We start from the raw sequence: 24267 nt of genomic DNA, 5'->3' as shown, positions 1-24267 counted from the left end.
GCTCATTGCACCATCAGGATTCAAGCAAGCCGGGCCGACGACGCCTGAAATGGCAGAAACCGGTCCCCGGAAGCTTGTTTCCTTCCCAGTACAAGAATTGGCTTGGTAGTTTGGTTTGCCCTGTTCCCATCATGCACTGGGACAGGAACAGACTAATTTGCATATAGCCAAGTTCTGAGCTGGGATGGTGCAGTGAGCTAAAAAACGGTGATGGATCAAGCCCTGATCTTTGGACTGGGTAAGAGTGGTCTGTTTAATTCAGGCACTCTGTTCATCACCACCCCCTTTTCTGAATCACCTTTAAGTCCGCTATAACCATGTGGAAAATACAGTCTTTGTTCTATGTAGTCACACCCCACCCCCCACAGTCGTACTGGGTACTAAGCCTCCTATGTGAAGTTGCTATTTGAAAAGTTCATAGTGTATCTAGCAAAAAATTCTAATTGCATCCCAAAAGAAGGCAGTATAATAAATTGGCATAAAATAGAGGTACTAATCCTGGTGGACGAGGCTTTTATATTTCAATGCATTTTTTCCAACAAACTCAATAACCTGGATAGGGTACATGATACCGTTTTAACAAAAAAAACATGTTTACATTTGATCCAGTGGCATCTCCATATACGTTTCTATGGTTGATTGCATTAGATGCATTTCAGAATGATACATTGTCTGCCCTAGCGTTACTGCACTGCACGTAAAAGTTGCTTTTGGGAATGGGGCGTGTTTGGTGGGCAGATTTTGTATAAACTCTGGCAAGGGCGTGAGTTCTTGCTAAGAGTCCATGGTACTTTTGTTATTCTGGCGAGTGTACAAAACTTGTTTCTATATGATGATTTCTGCACTGTTTGAATAACATGTAAAACTGTGGCGGAGGTAGCATTCATTCTTTTGAAGAGAAATGCCCCCATACTCTAAAGATCTGGCTCTCAGGTAGATTCAATAGTTTTAAAATTCTGTCTTTCAACTATTTACTTATGACATGCAAAAGATTAGTAAAAAAAAAAAACAGACGCGCAGAGAAAAGAAGAAGCCCATCAAAATGACTAGCTCAGAGACCTAAAACTACTTAAACTCTCTACTCATATTATACAAACGTCACAACAGATTTGTGAGAAGATGGCAATAGTAGAGTTCCGTAAAGTAGATTACAGTGAACACAAAAGTAAATTAATTTTGTAAATTAGTCTTCTACTAGAAACAGAAAATTCCAAATACTTCAACCTAGATGAGGACAAAGTTAATTTGTCAAAGAAGGAGTCCCTGTGAAATAAATTCAAAGAACATATCAACTATCACATGTGTGCATGTCCACCAACCAATCGCACCCAAGGACCCGTGTACCTAACAGATATAGCACCAAATTAGTCTTTCCCCCCCCCACTTAAACCCTTACTTGAATAAGAACAGAAAGGATTTATGGTCATATTAGCAAGAGCAGTATTATAGCTTGAAAACATCCTCCAAGTACCAAATAGAATCCGCGTAATTTCGACTGCCTTGTCGTTCCTCACAAACCAGTGGAATTCAACTTAAATTACACCTGTCTGTGTGGGTATAATGAAAGTAGCTTTGAAAACGAAACTTATTTTGAAACTATTAAATTGTCATCAGCAGACTAGCAAGCACAGAGACATTTTAATCAGTGAGCAAGTAAAACCTATGCCTAGCCAATGCAATAACTACCTAATTTATCACAATTCAAAATACATTAGTATTAAATTAAAACCAAATAAACACTAAGGTGACAGAGTAAGCTATCATCACGACAGCATGGGTTGTGCAATGGGTGTGGAACAATCAGAGTTAATAAAAAATGAAGCACAACAGGTCTGTGGTTATTGTTTATAATAATGTTTATTTTGTATAAATATAAACTGTTTATTTGAACACTATTTAACAATTTGGTTAGTTCTGAAATTGGACAAATTGTGGCTGCTAGTGTTTAAAATGAGGTTTGTTCAGAACTTTGAACAGCTTGTTTTTTGTGATTTTTCAAACTTTCCATGTATGGAGTGGGAAAACCGGTTTGAAAAAAAGATAACCAGAAAAGCTGGGTAAACGGGTGTTTAGGGAAAACCAGTTTGAAAAAAGCTAACCAGAAAAGGTGGATAAACTGATGTTTAGTATTTTTGTGTTAACTGTACAGAAAGTAAGCATTTTCACAAACATACATTCTCGGATAATCGACAGACAAGTAGCATTCACCATAGTCGTAGTAAATAGCAAAGAAACAGTTTCTGATGTAAAATAGTTTTCCTATTTCATTTTTTTAAATCCCCAGTGAAAATCAAAAACGTTGACATTTAATATGTGGGAGTCCTGTTACAGAAAGAAAAGCTTTTCTCAAGCACACAAAAATACACTTAACCAGGAATGGTTCATGTGCAGTTCTTAAACTCACATTTATTAAGGACGATGTTAAATGATCATAAGAGGAAAAAAAAACCTGTGCAGTTGAGAACTTGAATGCATCAAAATGACTAGCCCACTAAGAGGTTCTTGAAAAAGGAAAATACATGAGGTACCAATGTAACAGGCATTAGTGTTCATACATTCTTCACTACACAGGAGATACATGGTCAAAATGTGATTAACAAAAACAAAACATGTAATTTATTTCCCACTTCTACAACTGTATACAACTTGCACTTCTATCGCAACAGGTGAAATTTTATTTTATCAGGCATTCACAATCGGTGCTGTTTACGGTGTTACAAAAAAAACACATAAAACAGGTTCAGATTATAGTCTGCGTGTATCAAGAAATAATGGATAACTATGAAGCATATGTATGGACAAATGCTCTGACTAAGCCACTTCTGTTCCAAAGAGAAGGGAACTCATTACTTACTCTTGTTCAAGTTTGGAAGCTGCACCCTTCCAAGAGGACATCCCTCAATGGACCGCTTAATGGTTGGAGCAACTTATGCATCTTTCACTTCTCACACAGATCAGATTACAAACTCAGGATATTCTCATCTCGCACAAGAATCAGTACATCTTCCTATCCAATGATGCTAAGAATACAGAAACAAAACCCTTTAACTTACACCTCTCTGCTTCCATACATGCTTAAGCACATCAGCAAGTCCACTGCAATGTGTGAGGTGCACCCCCGTTAAGCCTCACAAAATGACAGCAACCTCTTACTCAACCACTCAGGAAACAGCCGTGTCAGTTTATGATGTGCTATAAATTAAGCTATTATGAGCATAGAATATGACTGAATTTCTCCCAGGGTGAGACAAGGTACTTTCCAATACTATCACCAACAACAAAGAGGCTAAAGACCCCAAAAAATAAGATGTAGAACACAACCGAAGAAATGTTAGGATGTTGGCGAAACCTGACTGGCCTATATATAGGTGTGTAATTGCTCGCATATGCACAAACACAACTAGTAGTTTAGGGATACATATGTGAATGACAATTTATTCACACAATTTCTATTGCTTTAAAACAAGCCCCCCCATCGAAAGCACGCCGACATGCTTTACAGAGTATTTCGTCTTTATGTACCTCACGCTTCAACAACAATGCACAGAAAGTCTAAAAGGGAAACATTTATTTTTATCAATGATACAGAAAAATAGAAGCTTTCAGTTATTGCCACTTAGTAACTGCTCCATAAAAAAAGTTTAGAAAATACAGACTTAAGGGCATCACTGACAAAACTAACAAGGACCTAAAAAGGGAGTTATTTCCACCCCACACTAAAATAAAAAAATGTACAAATAAGAAGGAAACGCATGGACATTGAGGAATAACGAAAATAACAAAAATTCTGTATATTCACACAAGTTAGGGGAAGGGCCCTTTTTGGCCAAAACGTAAAATGAAAGCATGCGACGAGAAGTTGTTAACAACTGAACGGCACTAGTACACTCAAAACACCACTTCTTTATCCAAGTAAAGGGAAGCCCAGTTTTAAATCTGACCAGCTATCATTTACAAAGGATCAACTTTTTTATTCATTTTCTGAGGTTTCAAATCCAAAACAAAAGCACTCTCCAACAATTACATTTTGTTAATAATACAATGTTTAATATTCGCTCTTTTCTGACAGGGTCTGAGATTTTTTTCTCTATATATATATACACATACATACCCAAAATAATTCTAATAGAAAGGAAAAGAAACACCAAAAGGACTATAACTGGACTCCTAATTAAAACGAACAAGCACGTTTGACGTGTAGTCACCCACGCCACTTCAAAACGACGCAGTGGTGCACCTAAAACACAGATGGGAGCAGTATCCAAATCACACACATGATGACCATCCATATAAGCCACTGGGTAAATTGTGTGATTCAGTGAACCGCTTAGACGATACTTTAAATATAGTTTGTGAAAATCTGGATGAACATGCACAAATATATTGTTTATTACTATTTTGCATACGATAAAACGTGATTTATGTAGTTTACGTCTGACCCACGTCAGAGATAGGTAAACGATCTTTTGGATATACAGGTGGCTTATTAATATGCACAAACTTCCGGGCGAAGTGATCTGGACTATGAAACGATCAAAGCTCTATCTGGTCGGGTTGTTTTGTTTAAGAGATACAAACTAAACGTAGTCTACGATTCAGCAGGTCATAACCTGCCCTCAAGCATGTGACGCCTGCTGTATAAAAGGTGACTGTTAAATGGAACTACAGCGGGAGCCGAACGTAAACAAACCCTGGGAGCCAGATTGTGTATTGCAGGGCTGCGCTCCCCTCAGGTTTGCAAAACAATTCGACCATGAAACAGACCGTCCGCTGGTGTCTCGAGCGTGGGGCGTTGAAGGGGCTGGTGACCAGGCCAGAGCCTTGCCCAGAGACAGTCATTATCAGAACAAAGCAAGAGAAGGGGATCGCTGACCCTCACTGGGTGCTGATGGATGGGCCCCCGCAACAGGCCCCACCTTCGGCGGCAGCCGCTCTGGTGCAGCCTAGTGCCTGGCTCATCCGACCCACCCCGCAGCTCCCTCCCTCCCTCACCGGGCACCCTTCCCCAATGCACTCCCTCCCCTTCTCTCCACCACACAAGTCCCCTCCCTCCTCGGCCGGGCAGCGCCCCTCCGTGACCGGGATGCCTGCCACCCTGGGATCCCTTCTCTGCCTCCCTCCGAGATCGGGCACCATCTCCCTCCCCGGCCGGGCTCCCTTCACGGGCTCCCTCCCTCTCCTGCTCTCCCCGGGCCAGGCTCCCCCCTCTGCGGCCTCTGCTATGAATATGCAGCCGCGCCCCCCCTCCACCCCCCTCTGCTGTCTTGTGGACTCGGCAGATAATGCCCCCCCCCGGGCGCCGCTCCGACCCCCCCGCCTTGCGCTGCTCAGGCCCTGCCTGGGCTCCGCCACCCGCCCGTGATTATAATAATCCCGAGTACTAATACATTATGCTAAGTTGCGCGGCGCGCGGTATGAATATGAATATGTAAAGCGCGGTAATGATTACCTGCCGCCGCCGCCGCACTAGCGAATAGTCCCCATCACAGGAAACGACGTAGTGACGGCGCCACGTCACGTGACCAGCACGTCGCCCCGGGGCACGCGCATGCGCCGGGTCGTTACCCCGCCCCCTTTCCGTGAGTGGTCCGCGGGTGCCACAAGCCCTGCCTTCTTATTGGCTGGCGGTTGCCGCGAAGTCCCGGCTGGATCTTAGAAGGCGGAAAAACAGAACGCGCTCTTAGCAGCCTGGACTCGGGGTGCCCTAAGGACTCGGTTATCCGGGGATCCCAGCCGTGGGATCGGCGAAAGGTAGTGAATACGTTCCTTCCTGCTAGCCGTGGCAGAGAGCGAGGCTGGGAGTTTGACGGGCAATGGCTGTTTGTCTTGAAAGGGCGAAGATGGCCTAAAAAATGACATAAGGAGTCCTGCAGAGTTGAGGGACCCCTGAAAGTCATGGGCACATGTCTAGGTTTATTTTTAATTTTATTTATTTAATGCATTTTTATATAGCGCGGACTTTACCCGAAGGTGTCAGAGCGCTTTAACAATCGAACCAGTTACATTACATGAGAGAAATGGTACAGAATGGAACGTCACAAAAAAAAACAGGAGAGGTAGAGTAAAACCATATAGGCAATAAATGTAAAAAAAAAAATGTAAATGTATTAGTACTTGTATAGCGCACGAATCACCCATGAGGCATCTCGGCGCTTGTACTCATACCGCTGTGGAACCCTTCCTAGCTTTTTCCCTGTGAAGTGCCCACTCCTGGGAACCCCCAAGGTGAAGCCAGGCATCCTAGCGTTTTTGGGGCCGTTGTGGAGATTAAGCAAGCTATTGCCCAGAGTTGCAGAGTGGGACCCATGAATTAGAATAGGCACTGAGGCGAGAATTATCAGGTCCGAGTAAATTGAGCCCAAGACCTGCCGAGGCAGGAATTGAACGCTGGTCCCGGACTAGACCTCTGCATCAGGGTCTGCCGCTCTAACCATTGAGTCGCTGTTAAGGCCAAGAATTTGGGAGTGATAGTAGATTGTGATTTATCTTTTGGACCTCACATCCTGTCCACTGTTGGGAAATGCTTCGGCATCTTACGGATGTTGAGGAAATTTCTTCCTCTACTATCACTCAACCACAGGAAAACAGTCGTTCAGGCACTGATCGGGTCGCGACTGGATTACGCAAACGCTCTTTTCTTGGGTCTACCGAAATATCTTATGACCCGTTTGCAAGTTGTCCAGAATTCGGCAGCCCGTTCCATCTTTGGACTCCCGAGGAGAGCTGGTGCCACTGCCTTATTGAACACCCTTCATTGGCTACCTATCTCCAAGCGAATCCTTTTTAAATGCCTGACTGTGGCCTTTAAGGCCTTACATGGTATTGGCCCCAAATATATTGGGAAACGTCTTTCCCGGTATGTGCCAAGCAGGACTCTCAGATCATCTGGTCTGTCGCTGCTTACTGTCCCTGCAATTCGCCGTGCACGATTGGGAGGTCGATCTTTTCGCTACCTGACACCCAAGGCATGGAACGAATTACCATTGTCCCTGAGATCGGCCCCCTGTCTTCTTACTTTCAGAAAGGATTTGAAGACATGGCTTTTTAGGAAATAGTCTTTTTATTTCTGCTCTTTTCTGTTGTGTGGTTGCTTTCTATGCTGTTTTTCTTTGCCAAAGCGCCGGGATGCTCCTCTGGAGTCGCCGTGCGCTATAAAAGAAATAAAGTAACATAACATAACATAACAATTGAGCCACACTTCTCCACTAATATCTAACTTCTAACACCATATCAGACCCATCAATCAAGGGTGGAGAATGAACAAGAAGATGTGACAAATTTTACAATGATGAACTAACTTCCTGGAGGGGTCTGAGAATGAGGGTATTAGTTCTGAAAGTGTCTTTGGAAGAGAAAAGATTTGAGGTCAAGTTTGAAAATCTGGATGGAGGTGGTGGCACAGAGCAATGGCGGAAGCGAGTTCCAGATTCTCACCGCATTACCCGAGAGCGATTGAGCCTTCGATCTTTCCTTTTTAAAGGAGGGGGGCTCAAGCAGAAACTTTTCCGCATTCCGAGAAGGTCTCGAACCTCCTGACATTTTCAGTTTATTCGCCAGGTAACGAGGGGAGGAAGTGTGCACGGCTTTATGGGTGATGCAGGCAGTTTTATAAATGGATCTTGCCTCGATGGGAAGCCATGGAAGAGAAGACAGGATAGGAGTAATGTGGTATTTCGTTTGGCTCCTGAAATAAAGCGAGCTGCTGAGCGGAGGACGGATTTGAGGGGGGAGAGGTGAGATTTGGGTAAGCCAGTCAGACGAGAATTGCAGTAATCCAGTCTAGAGAGAACTAGCGAATGGACCAGTGTTTTTAGGTAAACTGGTCAAGCCATAGAAAAGTGCACTAGGTGAGATCGGCATGCAATTGTTGAAATGAGACTGAGCAATGGAGAATGTTTTTTGTGTTCTGAATAAGGGGGCATTATATTGGAAAAGAGACTAGGCATAGGTAAGCCTGAGAGCCTGTGACCCTGGTTTACAGTAACAGTTAATTTCAGTCTAGATCAGCCAGGGTGTTTTCAGCTGCTGCCCGCAGGTTATGACAAAGCTTTACAAATGCTGTATGTCCAGCAAGTGTCTGTTTTGTAGGCAAGAATTCTAGCCGGATTTGTGCAGGAGCGGCAGACTTGGGGAGCTTAAAGATTTGTTTATAGGTTCTTATCAGTTTTTCTAGCAAAAGCGCATCCTCGCCCAGCATAATCTCCATCTTGTAAGCAAGGTTTGGCTTTCATAACTGATCCCATAGGCTTTAGCTCATGGCCTTGGTTAGATCTAGCCAATGACGAAAAGCCATAATTGAGGGCCTGTGCTTTCGACCTTAACGCCTTTTGGGAAATAAAGGAGCCATTTGAGTCCATTTTCACTCCTAGGTAAACATAGTCTGACCTCGTCAATTTTGTTTCCTTAGACATAACATTTTTGATTAATCTTAGAAGGACAATTGCACAGCATCACACTTGTTTATGAAAAATGTATTTCCAGGCCATTCTTTTCGGTGTAAGCTCCAAGAATGTTAAGCAGCCTTTGCAGTCCTATTCGAGTATTGCTGAACAGCACCAGGTCGTCAGCGTAGAGGATATGTGACATTTCTTTTACCCCCAACAGTCAGAGCATGAGTCTTCTGTTCATCTAGCTCAGTGAAGTGGTCTGCCAAAAATAAGCTAAAGAGGAAGGGGCCTAGGACACAGCCCTGTTTTATGCCTAGAGTTTTTTGCATCTTCCTTGATACACACGAGCCATCTCCAATTTTTATCTTGACCCAAGTGTCCGAATATACCAGCCCAATTGCTTGTAGGATGTTCAGTGGGATACCCCATCACTGAAGCTTGACCCATAATTTGTTCAAGGGGACACCATCAAAAGCTGCTTTGAAATCTACAAAGCACAGGTAAAGGTGTGTCCTAGTTGCTTTTACTCTGTTCCTGATTAGGCCCAGAGGCATAAGATTGGTTGAAGTACCGTGGCCCCTTTGGAAGCCAGTTTGATTTAGAGGGATTCTTCCATTGTCGTGCGACCAGGATTCCAGATAGTGGAGTAGAAACGTTGAAAAATATTTTAACTCCACATCCATCAATGCTTTTAACCTATAATTGCTAGGTGAACATGCCAAGCTTTTTTTAAAAATGGGATGAAGTATAGAGCCCCTCCAGCTATCACGAATAACGTTGTTTTCCAAAATGAAATTAAACCTTGACGCTAGGATGACCGCACATTGTGAAGATAAATGTTCGAATAATGCCTGTGGTAGTCCATTTGGGCCGGGGCCACAGTCGGTCCAGGACTTTTTAATGACCTTCTCTACTTCGGTTGCTGTAATTTTCCTGCTGTGCCACAAAGGTTTTATTAGGACAAAATGTACTAACTGAAGGGTTCAAACCGCTCTTGAAGTGTCACTTTAGGTAATGTACCCATTCTGTCTCACTGATATTAGCGTTGTTTGCAGCTGCAGGGCCTTTCTCGTTCCTATTAAGTATCTGCCAAAATCTTTTCAAATCATGAGTTTTAGAGGCGTATCGTAACTGAGCCCATAATGTTTCTTGTTTTGCAAGTTTATGCCTGCAAGTTTATGCCTCTAGATCTCTTTTTTTAGCTGCTGTCTTTCATTGCCGAGTTGTTGTAGAAGATCTAGGTGATTGCCTGAAAGGTCTACCGGGTTTCCTTTCTTATGTTACGAATGTGAACAGGCATACTTAACGAGTTGCCATGCTCCAGTCGAGTTCACTTTTTGAGGCTCCTCTCACTGTGGATTTTAGTCACATTATTAGTAAGTCTCTCCCATAGCAATATTGGATTGAGATCTTGTTGAGCTAGGTCCTGCAGACGTGAGACTGCATCCTCTGCTAATGAGTTAATGGGGCCAGGGCTCCACTTCAGGCGTTTCAGGTTTTCTGAGCGTGTTTCTCCCGCCAACGTATGAAATGTCTCAAGTTAGCACAGTGATGCGTTCACCCTGATGACCTGAAGATTATCGCTTTCCACACAAAGGCATATACTATAGTCGCAAACCGGATAGTAAAGGGGGATTGAAACAAGGGTATGATCTATAATTGAAACCATGTTCGTTTAGGGGAGGTATGCTTTTGCATGGTCTAAATGTAAGTATGCAGAGTGATGCAGTGCAGGTATGTAAGAGATCACACACCCAAAGCATTGGTAAACAATCCTCTATGGGTTATCTGTTTTTTTTGTAGGAGATGTAGATTATCTTTGTAGACTAACCATAAATATCCAATCATATTGCAGGGCATCCGTAGCCCCCTACATATCACAACACCTCTTTATTTATTATTTGATCTTCATGTGCCAATATTAATCTAAATTTTATAATGAGATTCTTTTACAAAACAAACACCCTATGAAGTTTTTGTATTGTGTCAACTTGCATATTTTATCCTTGTGTTGCCATCCCTTCTATTTTTTGAAAGTTTAGTTTTCTGCTTTTTCGTATACTACAATATGTTCACATCTTACCCCATTAAAATTGATGTATAATTCAGAGGTTGCCTCTGCTCGGAATTATTCCCTTTTAAGAGCTCACACTCGATTATGTAGTTAAGTATTTTCATACTTGCCATTTTGTAGTCTGAACTGATATCAGCAACTAAAAATCTCTATCTGTTTTTCATTTCATTATCTGACGAAAACAGCGTATTTCCATAGCAATTGCCTGCCTCAAAAATCCCCCACCCCACCCTCCAACTATAGCATATTAAATGAAGTGAGACTGGATGGTAAGTCTCTTGTACCAGAATTCATCACAGGCACACATATTTATAATATCAGATATAACTCTTCAAGTCAATTTAGAAAGTCAAACTTTTTAAGATTAATTGCTGTATGTGCGAATAGGAATTGCAAATTTATTACATTTTTGTGTCTGAATTGTCCATCAATCTTTTAACAATTATATTAAAATCACTATTGACTATAACTTAGGTGTGTGTCCATTATTTGTGTTTGGCAACATACAGTCAAGCTCTAAGGGTAATAACAATGGATCGATCATAGAGCCCCCATACACCCATTAGATTTTGGAAGACCAGTGCAGACTGGATTATCAGTAATTGGGTAACCAAGGTTACATGGGGCATATTTAGGGCACCCCTTTCACATAGCGAAGGGAGAGGTGTGGTGTAGCGGCCAGAGTGGCTAACTCTGGAGCACAGGGCTCATGGTTCGATCACCGGCATCAGCTCAGCACTCTGTGACTCTGGCAATAGCTCACTTAATCTCCCCGACGGCTCTCAGCGCCTTGAGACCCCTAGGGGTGATTAGTTTGTGCTTTACTAATATGGAAATGAAGGATGGCGATTTTAAGGATACTAACTTAATTTTTTGCCTCCAATTTCAAATTCTTTCACATTTACAGAAAATCTTTATTTATATACACTTTATTAATTTGTTATTATTATTAATTTTTCTATGCAGTCACAGACCCCTTGCATAGGCTTTGTGGAGCCCCTGGAGTCCCCGGACCACAGGTTAAGAACCATTTCCATAGAGCATAGCCTGTTTACCAGGGCTCCTTGTGTTCTTCCTTGAAAGCTTATACAAGTGCTTGTTTTCTGTAAATACGCCTTTAAATTTTGTTCATATCTTGTCATGTTTGCTGTGGTGCAGTCAAAGACTGAGGTCAAATGTCAGACTCTGTATTCCGAGGTTGCTTGGTCTTTACTTTTCTTTCTCTGACTTCAAAGTGAGAGGATTTATGTGGCAATCCTGCTGGGTATCCATGTGAGACGAAAGGCTGTAGTATCTTACTTTTTCTAGCACATTACAAAATGTAGATGTCTGTAAAGAAACTGTGCAAATATTTCAGAACAAATAAGAATTATAATAAGACAAATTAAGCACTTTCCTGTTATTCTGAAGTGTGCTGGAAACAAGTATTTCAATACGATCAAAACAAATCAGTACACTTGGTGATGCCATTTCCATACATTGTGCACTGTATAGATTTATCAGAAAAAAATTATGCCAGTGCAAACGTAATGTCCATTTCAGTTGAAAATATGTTATCTGTAATGCCAGTGCGCTATCACACCATGCATGCTCCACTCTACGCATCTCCACTATACCTACACCACAACACCCAACGCCACACTATGGCCCTCTATTCCCCTCTGAGCTACTCCACTCTACATCACTCCATGACACTCTTCGCCACTCAACTCTACGACACTCTACTATGTCACTCCACTCTTGACACTCTATGTCACTCTATGCCAATTCACTCTACTCCACTTTATGCTACTTTTCTCTACGACACTCCACTCACTCTACTGAACTCCACTCTTTGACACTCTGTGCCGCTTTACTCCCCTCTACGCCACTCCACTCTGACACTTTTCTCCACCCCACCCTACAACACAAGACTCTACCCCAACAATACTCCACCCCTTTCCACTCTGACACTCTATCCGGTACGACAATCTATTTTAAGACACTTCACAACACCCTGTGCCAATCAATGCCACTTTACTCCATTCTTCGCCATTCCACTCTAACTCTTTACTTTACAGCACTCCACTCTAGGACACCACACTCTGACATTTTATTCCACTCTGACACTTTACTCCTCTCTGTGCTACGCAACTCTATCCTGTGCCACTCTTTGACCCTTAACTCCACTCTGTGCCCCTCCAATCTGACACAGCACTCTTCTCCATGCCAATCTGAGCCACTCTACAACACTTCACTCTGACACTTTACTCCAGTCCATGCTATGCCCCTCTACTCCACTCTGAGCCTACATTCTACTTCACTCTACCGTATGACACTCTGCTCTAATCCATGACTCTACGCCAGTGTACAACACTCTTTGCCACTCCACTCTATGCCACAGCAATACTCAACACCACTATCCTCCACAAACAGAACATAAGCCACGCTGGTGTACAACTTGCCTAAAACAAGTTGGCAAAGCTAATAGCACCTGCATAGCCAAGACCTATTGGTTTTGCCAGTGCTTGTCTTCCTGTAAGACAAACAGGCTGTCCCAAACAAAGCTCCAGGGCTAGATAAGATCCCGGTAGATCTGTATCTAAGTGAGATTGATGTCTGGAACCCCTATTTTGCATTATTTTTTAATTCCGTCATGTTGGGGGGGCACTAATTGCACCAACTTGGGCAGGGGCTCAGATAATACCAATCCATAAGAAAGGCCCCCCATTGCAGCCATCCAGTTATAGGCTGATAAGACTAATTGACAGCTCTCAGAAGCTGTTTAGTAAAATATTTCTTGTAAGGTTATAGGAATGGATGGATGGATGGAGGTTTCTAGGAATGTACCAGCACAGTGGACCAGCTTTTTCAACTTCAATTAATATTCTGGAAAACAGTGATTCTGGTGGACAGTCGTCTCTATGTGGACAACTGGGCGAGCTGATGGACCCATTCCATGTAAAAAGAGGGGTAAGACTGGGCTGTGTTCTAGCCCATACGCTCTGTCAACGACCTGATCTCCTATTTGAACTAATACAATGGTGATGCCCCATGTTTGGCAAGTATTAGGGCTCCTGCCTTAATGTTTGCCTTTTAAATATTTCTACTATCTAAATCGCCTATGGAGCTACAAACAATTCTAGACTGTTTTGAGAACTTTTGCAGCCAGAGGGGCCGGGAAATCAATGTGGTGAAAAACAAATACATGGTCCTAAACACTTGTCCCTACACAAGATCTAACCGCAAGCTTAAAGGCCCCCACCCCTCCCAACCCTGCCCCCTAGGAACATATACACACCTTCCAACACCTTGGGCTTACACTCACAGAACTGCTAGATTAGCGGTGCCGCATTGAAAGGTATAAGCTTAAACTAGAGCAACACATCAGCGGTTCCCTAGACTGCAATAGAGGTTCTCGCTTTCACCCAGTTTTACCAGTGATCCAAATATACGAACAGCAGGCCCTAGGAGCAGGCCTTTATGGCGCAGAGCTCTGGGGTCATAAAGACATGGCCAAAATGGTAATTGTGGGAAAGTGATTCCTACATCAGTTGACGGGTCAACCTACCAGCACCCCTCTGCTTCCCCTTAGGCTAGATACGGGGCTCAGGCCTATCTCTGACTGGATTAGATGGAGACCAGTCTTAAACTGAAGACTTATCTGTGCCACCCCTGCGCTCCACTCTCATCATGAGGGGTTGAAGGAAGTCCTAGGTATCTCTAGTTGAGGAAGTATACAATGGATCAAGTATGTTAGAGAGACCATGGGAAAGATGGTGTGTGGGAAACTGTGGGGCATCCATAGGCATCTGCCTAAATTAATGAATCCATCTTAAAGGGAAATTATGAGTAGTGCAAAATGAGTCAATTGCAGGCCCGACCTACTTTTGGCACTCTGACCGATTCCTTCCTTCTGAGGTAGGAAGATTTTAATTAGAATAGTTCCTGTGGCCAATCTCCCCAGATACTCATGAGACACTGTCCCCACCCCCCTCCCCCGCCCCTTAAGTCATACCCCCTCAAAGCATTTAACACTTTCTTTGTTAGAGGAGGTTAGAGTGCACTGATTTTATGGATGTGATTTACACTGTAACAACAAGTTTGAAATACATTTTAACAGTCGTTTTTGATGTGCTTTGTATTTTACTGGATGTATTTTTATTTTATTATTTTATTTGATCTGGATATGTATTTTAACTGTGCTTTTATGGCAGACTGCCAAAATAAGGATTTGTTGTTTTTTATAAAAAATGTTTTATCTGTTATTGTTCGGTTAGTAGAACTCCTCAGCAAAATAAGATACTGAGCTCCTGACCTGTGGGCCAGTCCTGAACTGAAAATGAAGGATTTAAATAAACTTACAGACTTAGCGTTGTAGTAATCGGATGAGACCTCCTAATGTATTGGTTCATATAGGTCAATGGCAGTGAGAAAGGGATTGTTTAACTGCGGTTTCTCCCTTCCCTGCCGTGGATTATGTAATGCACTTTCCGTGTCTCCATTTTAATAGTGACAAATAAATTGTCATTAAAGAAATGAAGTAATAGGAGATTTATTACCCTGGAGATACACACACACACATGCCTACTAAGCTCGCCATGAATCAGGTCCTAAGTATCTGAACCACCTCCTCACCTTCCAACACCCACCAGGCCACTCTGCTCTTCCCAACTCGCCCTGGCCTCCCTCCCATGCATCCACAAGACAAGTAGTACCAGAGGAAGATCCTTCTCTTACCTCGCCGCCAAGACCCGAAACACCCTGCCCCTCCAACTCCGCCAATCTTCATAGTTGACACAGTTCAGGAAGATCCTCAAGACCTGGCTCTTCGACTGAAACCCTCCTAGATGGGTAGCCGCGCTTTACAAACCACTGATTGATTGGCACCGAATTGCAAAATGATGAATGTATGGTATGGTTTTGATGTATTAGAAGTTTGGTTCTATTGTGAATTTATAAGTACCACAGTGTTTGGGCAATACATATGGTTTTAATGATGTAATTTTTATTGTACTTTTAATACATGTATTGTGAATTATTCATGTTTTATGTTAATATTATGTAATTATCCTTTCCGCTAGATGTTTTTTGAAAATCTGGGGAAGATAAAACCATTTGTATAGTCCTGAAGAAGGTAGTTTTAACTAATATGTCCATCGAAATGCGTTGACGTATAAATATGTAGAATCTGCTTTACACTGGGAGACCTTACATGATACGGTCATGGATCCCTGTTGATACCAACAGCAGAATCAGATTTTTAATTGCCTATTTGATGTTTTAATTGTTCTCCCTTGAGTTATTGTTTTGTTTTTGAAAAGGTGGTTTGTTTTTGATTTATTGGATCATTCTTGATTATGCAGTGTATGTGTTTTAACGTATCTGTAATATTTGGATTCTTAGCACAAAAGATATATATATATATTTTTATAATTGTTTATATATGTATTATTAAAGTAATATTCTTTTGCTCAATCTTTGTGGTGCCCATTTATGGTGAGTAAGTGGTTTTTCATATAGCTTGTATGTGTGGCAAGTATTGAGTATTATGCGAACCTTTTGATGTTTATCCCAATGGGAACTTTATTGAATTGACTGTTAACTGGTACCCTGTCCCATTGATGTTAGGGCCCCTCTCTTTTTGGTGAGATTTGAAGGGATGTGGCCATTAAGATCTTTTCGCAAAACTATCAGCTTCTCTTTTTGCCAGAACACATATTTATTGATGGTGAATAACATTGGAACAAGCAAGCACACGATTTAATAGTTCCTTTCTTTTATAGGCAACATCATGGATCAAAAGAAGTGGAAAGGAGGTGCTGAAAAATTGCGGGACAAGAAGAGAAAACTAGCTGAAGAGGATGCAAAAGAAAACAGAAAAATATTGGATATGTTTACTGCAATGCTAGCGAAAAGGTCCCGAATGCATGTTGGTTTCTGTCAATCCCAGGGATCTATGAGCTCGAGTGAAGTCACAGAAACAACAGAAAAGACTGACTCTGTAACCTTACATGACGCCTTACAGAAAGTAGACATAGACGAAATGGCTGAAAGGCAGGTAATTGTTCAGGCAGTGGAAGCCGCCGCTGTATCTGCAGTTTTGCTGAAGAAATTTAGCCGTTCAGACTCAAGGCACTTGAATGTGGATAAAAGTCTGAAAGACGATGATCCACCAAGGGTTGACACTTATTTTGAACGTCCAAAATCTCACCTGCTTTCTCAGTTTTTCCAACATCACCCAATCCAGCCTACTCAAAACTTGCCATTTGATGGAAGATTGGCGTTTTGGAGAAAAGATGAGGTTAGACGACACTGGTTGAGTTATTCGAAAATCCGAAAAGCCCTTTTTTGCTCAGTTTGTTTGGCATTTAGCAGAAGTGGAGAAAGTGGCCCATTCCTTACTGGTATGAAAAACTGGAAACATGTTTATCAGCGCATAGAAGAACATGAGAAGAGCAAACATCATCATCGCTGCACACAGACTTATTCGATGGCATTCTCTCGTATCAACATAAACAGTGTCTTTTTTAATCAGCAGACAGTACCTTCTGCTGAGTTGAACACGATTGCCCCAAAAGAGGCCCCACAGGACGTAAGTATGATTAGTAATTCAATTTTAACTGTGGTGAATTAAGGGAGTCCATTTTAATTTCAGTATGTCTTTGCTTTATCATGGACTTTTCATCTAGGTGTACTACTTTATAAATGCAGTCTTCTTCCAAGGTGCCATATTAGGCACGTATGCCTTTGGCCTGATGGTGAAAATTAACAAATACACGATTGTGTTGGTGTTTTTTTAATATCATAAATGAACTTCAGTGTTCTCCTGAACCAACATTTAAAAAGGTGCTTAGACTAAAAATTTAACGGACTGAGAATCTTTACCCCCAAAGAAACTCGCCGTATGGCAATATCAAGTGTAGACATGGCTTAAATTGTGGTGCTGCTTGTTTCCCTGCTATTTTCGTTATACATCTCTAATAATCCTATGTTGTGTTGGCAATCTCTTATTAGGTCAAAACCAGATCAGTGTGTCTACCTCCATCATACTGCTTCTTTAAACCATTAGCTGCTGGGCCTCTCCTTTCTCCTCCCCTCCAGCTCGGAGCTAATTTCTGGCTGTTTGGGGCAATTTGCGCTTAGATCTCCAAAACCTTTTTTCCACATAAGGTATCAAAAGCTGCATCCTTTTTTCCAGCACCTTGAGGATTCTAATGGAACTCTGGGTTTATCGACTCCCCTGGAGGGGACTGAGAAAATAGGCAATAAAACAACATATTGACTTTTTTGAGGAAACATAGGGAAAAAGTGCACCAGTGAAATTGTCCGTTTTTTTTGTCTTACAAATGACATTGATGAATGGTTTGTTGTACTATAGTCGCCACCTTCTCAGTTTTCAAGAACATGCAGAGCTGAATAAAGAAAACTAAGTTTGTACCTCAGTTTGGCTTTTTCAAAGAGGTAGCCCATTTGTCCTATATTTTTTGTGTGCTCTCAACCTACTTCCAGTGTGTGGGTCTGTGGTGGAAACCAGTGTGAAACCCAGGGGTGATCCAGGAAAGCTATAGATTTCTGGAAAGTAGACAATATTACGAATTCAGCAAGGGGTCATATATGTAGATCCCTCAAGGTTTCCCCAAGGAAAATGACTGCGGAAATAAAAAAAAAACATTGAAAATGAGTAGGAAAAAAACTGCCATTTGTGACCACTTTTTCATCTAACTCTTTGTCACGATGGCCAATTTACAAAATCAGTATACCATTACGTCCGCTAGACCCTTCTGGTTGCGGGGGGGGGGGGGGGGGGGTGGTTGTGTGTGTGTGTGTATATATATATATATATATATATATATATATTATGTGTGTATATATGTTCTCCAAGAAACCATGGTACCCAGAGCTAACTGAGCTGCACCGTACAATGTTTTTTCATTGAGTATAGACTAGTTCATATAGTAAAATAGGTAAAGTGTAAAATGGGTATCAAGGAAACCTATGTATTTATAAAGTGGGCGCCAGATATGGAGTTTAGGTGCAGTGGTTATATGTACATCTTTAAATTTGTGGTTCCGGTGCTGGCCTCCTTTCACTTCCCATCCACACCTGGCCCGCAGCGACACTGGCGCCTAAGAGACGCCCTGCTATAGTGGAGCTGCCATCGCCCAATTTCTTACCCATAATGCCAATTCGGACACCACCAAGGCCACCCAGTGGGCCGCGCTCAAGGCGGTCCTCCGGGGAGAATTCATCTCTATCGCCACGGCTAACAATAGAGAACGCGCCCAGAAACGGGCGGAAATCACCCAGCGTGTGGCGGAACTGGAGCAGATGCACCAGCGCACCGGGGCGTCCCGAGCGTGGCGCCAACTCTGTAAGGAGAGAAAGATGCTGGCAGCCCTGGACCAGGATGTAGCCGAATACGCAGCACTACACCTACGACAAGCGTATTACTCTGGTGGGGATCGCTGCGAGAGACTTCTGGCGAGTAAGCTGCGAGAGCAACGCCAAAGACAGGGCATTTGAACTGTCCGATCTAGTCCGGGGGACCTTGTTACTGACGACGACGCCATCGCCGCGGCCTTTGGGGACTTCTACGGCGGCTTATATGCGGCTGACTCGCTCGGCACGCAAGCGGGCCAAGCCTACCTAAGAGGGGCGCCCCTACCGTCCTTGAACGAAGCACAAGCAGAGCTCCTTGATCGACCCATTGGCCTGGAGGAGGTGATCTCCGCGATATCTCGCCTCAAACTGGGGAAATCGCCAGGCCCTGACGGCTACACGGCGGCCTTTTATAAAACCCTCTGTCATCAGGTGGCCCCACTATTGCGAGACCTCTGCAATACATTCGACCAACCTGGGGCCATCTCCGCGGACCTGTTGGAGGCGGCGATATCTGTTATACCCAAGCCCGGCCGGGACCCCACCCAGTGTGGCTCCTACAGGCCGATCTCCCTGTTAAACATCGACCTTAAGCTCTACACGGGCATTCTCGCGACTAGGCTGGCGCCTATATGCAGCAGTTAGTGGAACCTGACCAGGCAGGCTTCATCCCCCAAAGACAGACCAGCGATAACACAAAACGAGTCCTCCACCTCATTGAGGCCGGGTCACGGACGCGGCCGGACTGCATGTTGCTTACTGTCGATGACGAAAAAGCATTCGATAGAGTGCACTGGCCATATCTGGAGTTGGTGCTGCGGCGAGCAGGGATGGGAGAGATGCTCCGTAACCGCATACTGAACTGCTACCGTCAACCTAACGCCACGGTCCGGGTCAATGGGCATACCTCCCCACGCTTTCATATTGGCAGGGGCACCAGGCAAGGGTGCCCGCTCACCCCAATCCTGCTTGCCCTCTATATGGAGCCGTTGGCTCAGCGGATCAGGCACCATAACCTTATCAAAGGCATTCCCTTCGGCGGTGACGTGCATAAGATCAGTCTGTATGCGGACGACATCCTGCTCTCCCTGACAGATTGCCCGCCCCCGCTCACGCGGAGTGGGGGTGCCTGACCTCACCCTATACTACCAAGCGACACAACTCCGCACCCTAGTGGAGTGGTACCAGCTGGAGTCGGGTAAGCATTGGCTCTTCCAAGACCAAGCAGGCCCCTGCAGGGGGTTCCGTTCCTACCGCGATGTCATAGACTCCCCAATCTCTATGCGTCACAGATCACGAGCACCGTGATGGACGTGTGGGACAGAGTGGCGGTCAAACACGACCTCACCTTGTTCCCCTCCCCGATGACCCCACTTTTCGATAACCCTGACTTCTCCCCGGGTCTGGATCCCAAGGCGTTTACTGCCTGGAGACGCTCGCCCTGTAGAGAAATGGGACACCTGTTCGATCTCAACGGCATCCTTCCATTCCAGAAGGTGAAGGAGGACTATGGTATACCAGAAGCGGACCGCCTGCCCTACCTGCAGGTCCGTCACTGGGCCCTACAGCCGACGATCAAACCCGGTGCACATCGCTCCCTCACCTCGTATGAAAAGTGGCTGTTGACGCGTACCTCAGATAAAAAACTGATTACCGACCTGTACCAACACCTCCTCCTCGCCAACATATACACATACAACGCAGGGAGGGTCAGATGGGAGAGGGATCTGGGGAGACAACTCTCGCACAAGGAATGGGAAGGCATATACCATAGAGCCCGGCACTCGGCCTATCACACTGGTCTCACACAAACCCTGACCAAAGTGGCCACCTACTGGTACCACACTCCGGAACGCTTACACCGATGGGATCCCCGCATTAGTGATCGCTGCTGGAGGGGTTGCGGGGAACTTGGCACGCTAGAGCATTTACTGTGGAGCTGTGACCGCTTACAACCCTACTGGAACTCGATCATAGATGAAGTGGACTCCCATTTAGACTCCCAACTTCCCAGATTCCCCGCCTATATTTTGCTTGGACTCCCCAATGCATTGATGTACCCTCTGAAGTCCAGAAGAGGGAGGCTTATAGCGATTGCGCTGGGGGCCGCCGTCCAGAACATTGTAGCGCACTGGAGGACCACTCAACCTCCCCCACACACCGGCTGGCTCCACAGATTATGGATGATTTTGGGGATGGAGAAGTTAACTCTTGCAAAGGAGGGGAGGGAGAGTAATTCGCAGCACTTTGGTGACCATTCTTGACTCTGCTCAAGGGGGGGTTTAGGGAATTGAGCTGCCCACGCTACTTACGCTTGCTTCGCCTTGCAGACACACCACTTGAGGAACCTAAGGCTCAGCCGCACAGGCGTAAGACTAAGAGCTGATGTTCGACCTATGGACTCCCGCTAGGAATGTGGTGATTTTTCCTTTCTTTATGCCTTTGCTTTGTGGACAGGGAGGGGGGGGGGGGTTACGGTCTGGATTTCCCCGCTGCAAGACCTCTACATTCCCGACATTGTCAATATATTTGCCACCTTACGTCATGGGGTTTTAATGTGATAGCCAACAACTCTGCATCTGATGGGGAAATGTGGTCTGTTTATTTTTCCTGTTTTTAAAATCCAATAAAAGATTTAAACCATAAATTTGTGGTTACCCGTACTACTGTATGATTTAGAGGGTATTTTTCAAAATGTCTTCTACACTGGCTTACATTTGATAGCCACAAGTGCAGCGAAATCCAATTGGTAATGACAAATGTTCTGCTTTTCTATGCTGCTATAAATCTTCCGATTAAAAATGGTTCTTCACTTGTGTGGGTAGGGTTGGTGCCTTAGACAGGAAATGGGTCAAAACGCATGACTCCTCACACTTTCCACTGAAAAGTTACTCTTGTTTCCAATGTGGGTAGCTCTAGTTTTTGGACCATCGCTCAGTCTGCACCTAAGGAAACCAAGCAAACCTCTACAATTTTGAAAACTGGACACCTAGGGGTATCTAGGGTGAGGAGACTTGTGTGCCTCTCACAAGTTTTTGTGTTTTTTAACCTCAAATTCCTTGCAATCCTCAATGTTTGACGAAAAACACATTGCCCTCACATTCCCACCAAGCATTAGCCCATGTCTCCTGATGGCACTTCACTTTTGTGGGTAGGCCTAGTGCCCACAACAGGAACCAGCCCAAAATGCACCATGGACGATTCACATTACCTCCCTCCCCCTCAGATCTGATCCCCCTTTCCGCCACTGTTGGTAGCTGTAGATTTTGGACCCTAGCTTAACTAACAACCAGGGAAACCTAGCAAACCTGTACATTTTATAAAACTAGACACCTAGGGGTATCCAAGGTGGAGTGACTTGTGTGACTCTCACAAGGTTTTTTTTTTTTACTCTGAATACCTTGCAAACCTCAAATTTTGACAAAAAACACACTTTCCTCATATTTCTGTGATAGAAAGTTCTGGAATCTGCAGGGAGCTGCAAACTTTCATCCACCTGGCATTTCCCCCCTAAAGTCTCCCAATAAAAATAGTACCTTACTTGTGTGGCTAGGCCTTTTGCCCATGACAGAATTGGATCTAACCAGGGTGTATGGGAATTCCCTGACGAGGGTTCCTATTGACCTTGGTTCGAGCTGTTCCTGTTGCGGGCACTAGGCCCAGCCACACAAGTGGGGCAGAGTTTTTATCGGCACATGTGGGGTAATGCAGAGTGATAGGAATTTAGTCTATTCTTGTGGATTTTGGAAGGTTCAATCCCCGTAATGGAAAAAAAATTTATGATTTCAGGCACAGTTTGAGCTTTGCAGACCACTGTGGTTAAGAAAACCTTGTTGGATCCACACAAGGCTAGTTTTCAAAACTGTCAGTGGTTTGCATGCTTGGCACCACAGCATGACCCTAAATTCAGCACGTACCCCTATTGCTTATCTCTCAACATAGCTATTTAGGGCCTTTTGGGTCTTTTTCTTTTGGCCAACCCACACAAGTGGGGCATCGTTCTTCTTGGAGACATGTTGGAACTCAAGGTGTTAGGAAACCTGTGGCTCCCCTCAAATCCCATGTCTTTCTGCCGCATAAATGTGATGAATTAATTAATTAATTAATTATGTGCTTATATAGCGCTGGAATCACTCCCGAAGGGGTACCTCCGCGCTTCGACCGCTGCGAAACCCTTCCTGGCTTCCCTGAGAGATGGCCCCTTAATGGGTATCTCCAGGGTGAGACCAGGCATCCCCGGCGGTCTGGTGGGGCCGTTAGTGAAGATGAGGCAAGCTAGTGCCCAGAGTTGCCGAGTGTGATCGCTGATCAGAGTGGGCACCGAGGCGAGAGAATTATCGAGTCCGCTGACCCTGGTCCAGAAACCTGCCGCGTCGGGAATCGAACCCTGGTCCCGGGCCGTCCTCTGCTCTCGGGTCTGCCGCCTCTAATGTGTACTTCTTACCAAAGTTTGACGTTTTCAAGGGCTTCTAGGTAAAATTACCTGGTAAGAATGACTCCAGTCATGCACTCCTGGAATCAGCTGGTTGTCTAGTTTTCAAAAATGTGCAGGTGTGGCTAGGTCCTGGCTGATGTCCAAAATCTATAGCTACCCACATAGGGGGAACAACGGTAAGGAGTTCTTATTAAAGGCCATATTTACATTTTTGCTGACTAAGGTCTCCGTCGGCTTGATGGAGGACTTAACCTCTGCCATTCTGAGAGCAGTCCACCCTGCCAAATTTCAAAATGACCGTCAAGCTGGCAGTCTAGTCAAAAACATGGACTTTTTTTTTTAAGACAAAATATCTAAGGCGGGTTTTCTTTGTAGAGAAAAACAAATGCCCCTCTGACCATGGAAGTTATCTCCCACGGCGAGAGGGGCATTAGACAGTTATCACTACCCTTTACCACCATGGTTTTCTAGGTGGTGATGGGCGATGAAAACTGACCTGTATGTCTGCACATCTAAATTAGGTGAGCGGACACAGAGGTCAGCCGCAGATGACTCTTACTCAGCCAGGACATGGGAGGAGTGCAACCATGCCACAGATGAAGTATTCTTCCTCATGGTTACACCAATGCTCCGTCCACATATATGCCGGGCATCCAGACCATGATCTTCAGAGGAAGGATGCTCTATTGCTATTGCGACACTGATATAAATGTGGTACTAGTGTTTTTTTAAGTTAATCCACTACCTATACTGGTTGGTTTTAGCACCTCCCAGAAATGCTAGCCTCACAGCATAAATACTTATATTATCTGAATATTGAAACTAAGACTACTCAAGGTGAACCATAAGCAGAGTCAAGGCACCAGTTGCTTTATGGTCCAGTCACACGGCATTCATGCACCGCACACAAGACTTTCATATCGCCGGCAAGGGGCCCAATCTAACAGATCAGTGCACTCACATCAACATATCACTTCCATGCATGTGCCCAGCCCATTCATGCTCCACAG

The 24267-nt window shown here is 44.2% G+C and overlaps 2 protein-coding genes across 7 annotated transcripts in view; one reads left to right on the top strand and one right to left on the bottom strand.

Moving 5' to 3' along the window:
- The window catches only part of POU2F1 (POU class 2 homeobox 1), a 615583-nt gene extending 610012 nt beyond the window's left edge, over positions 1-5571 (bottom strand). For all 6 annotated transcript variants that reach the window (XM_078656693.1, XM_078656695.1, XM_078656696.1 and 3 more), the window contains exon 1: positions 5450-5571. The gene's annotated coding sequence lies outside the window, so the exon portion shown is untranslated. The remainder of the gene's footprint in view (positions 1-5449) is intronic.
- Positions 5572-5615: 44 nt separating this feature from the next.
- LOC144772406 (uncharacterized) overlaps positions 5616-24267 on the top strand; it is a 54964-nt gene continuing 36312 nt past the window's right edge. Inside the window, exons 1-2 of the mRNA XM_078656692.1 lie at positions 5616-5751; positions 16227-17035. Coding sequence (XP_078512818.1) covers positions 16235-17035 — 801 coding nt within the window. The 5' untranslated portion in view covers positions 5616-5751; positions 16227-16234. The remainder of the gene's footprint in view (positions 5752-16226; positions 17036-24267) is intronic.

The sequence above is a fragment of the Lissotriton helveticus genome, chromosome 8 (genome assembly GCF_964261635.1).
Source record: "Lissotriton helveticus chromosome 8, aLisHel1.1, whole genome shotgun sequence".
In the NCBI taxonomy this organism is placed as follows: Eukaryota; Metazoa; Chordata; class Amphibia; order Caudata; family Salamandridae; genus Lissotriton; species Lissotriton helveticus.
Note: the sequence above shows the minus strand (reverse complement) of the source record. Positions and strands in the feature narration are given on the sequence as shown.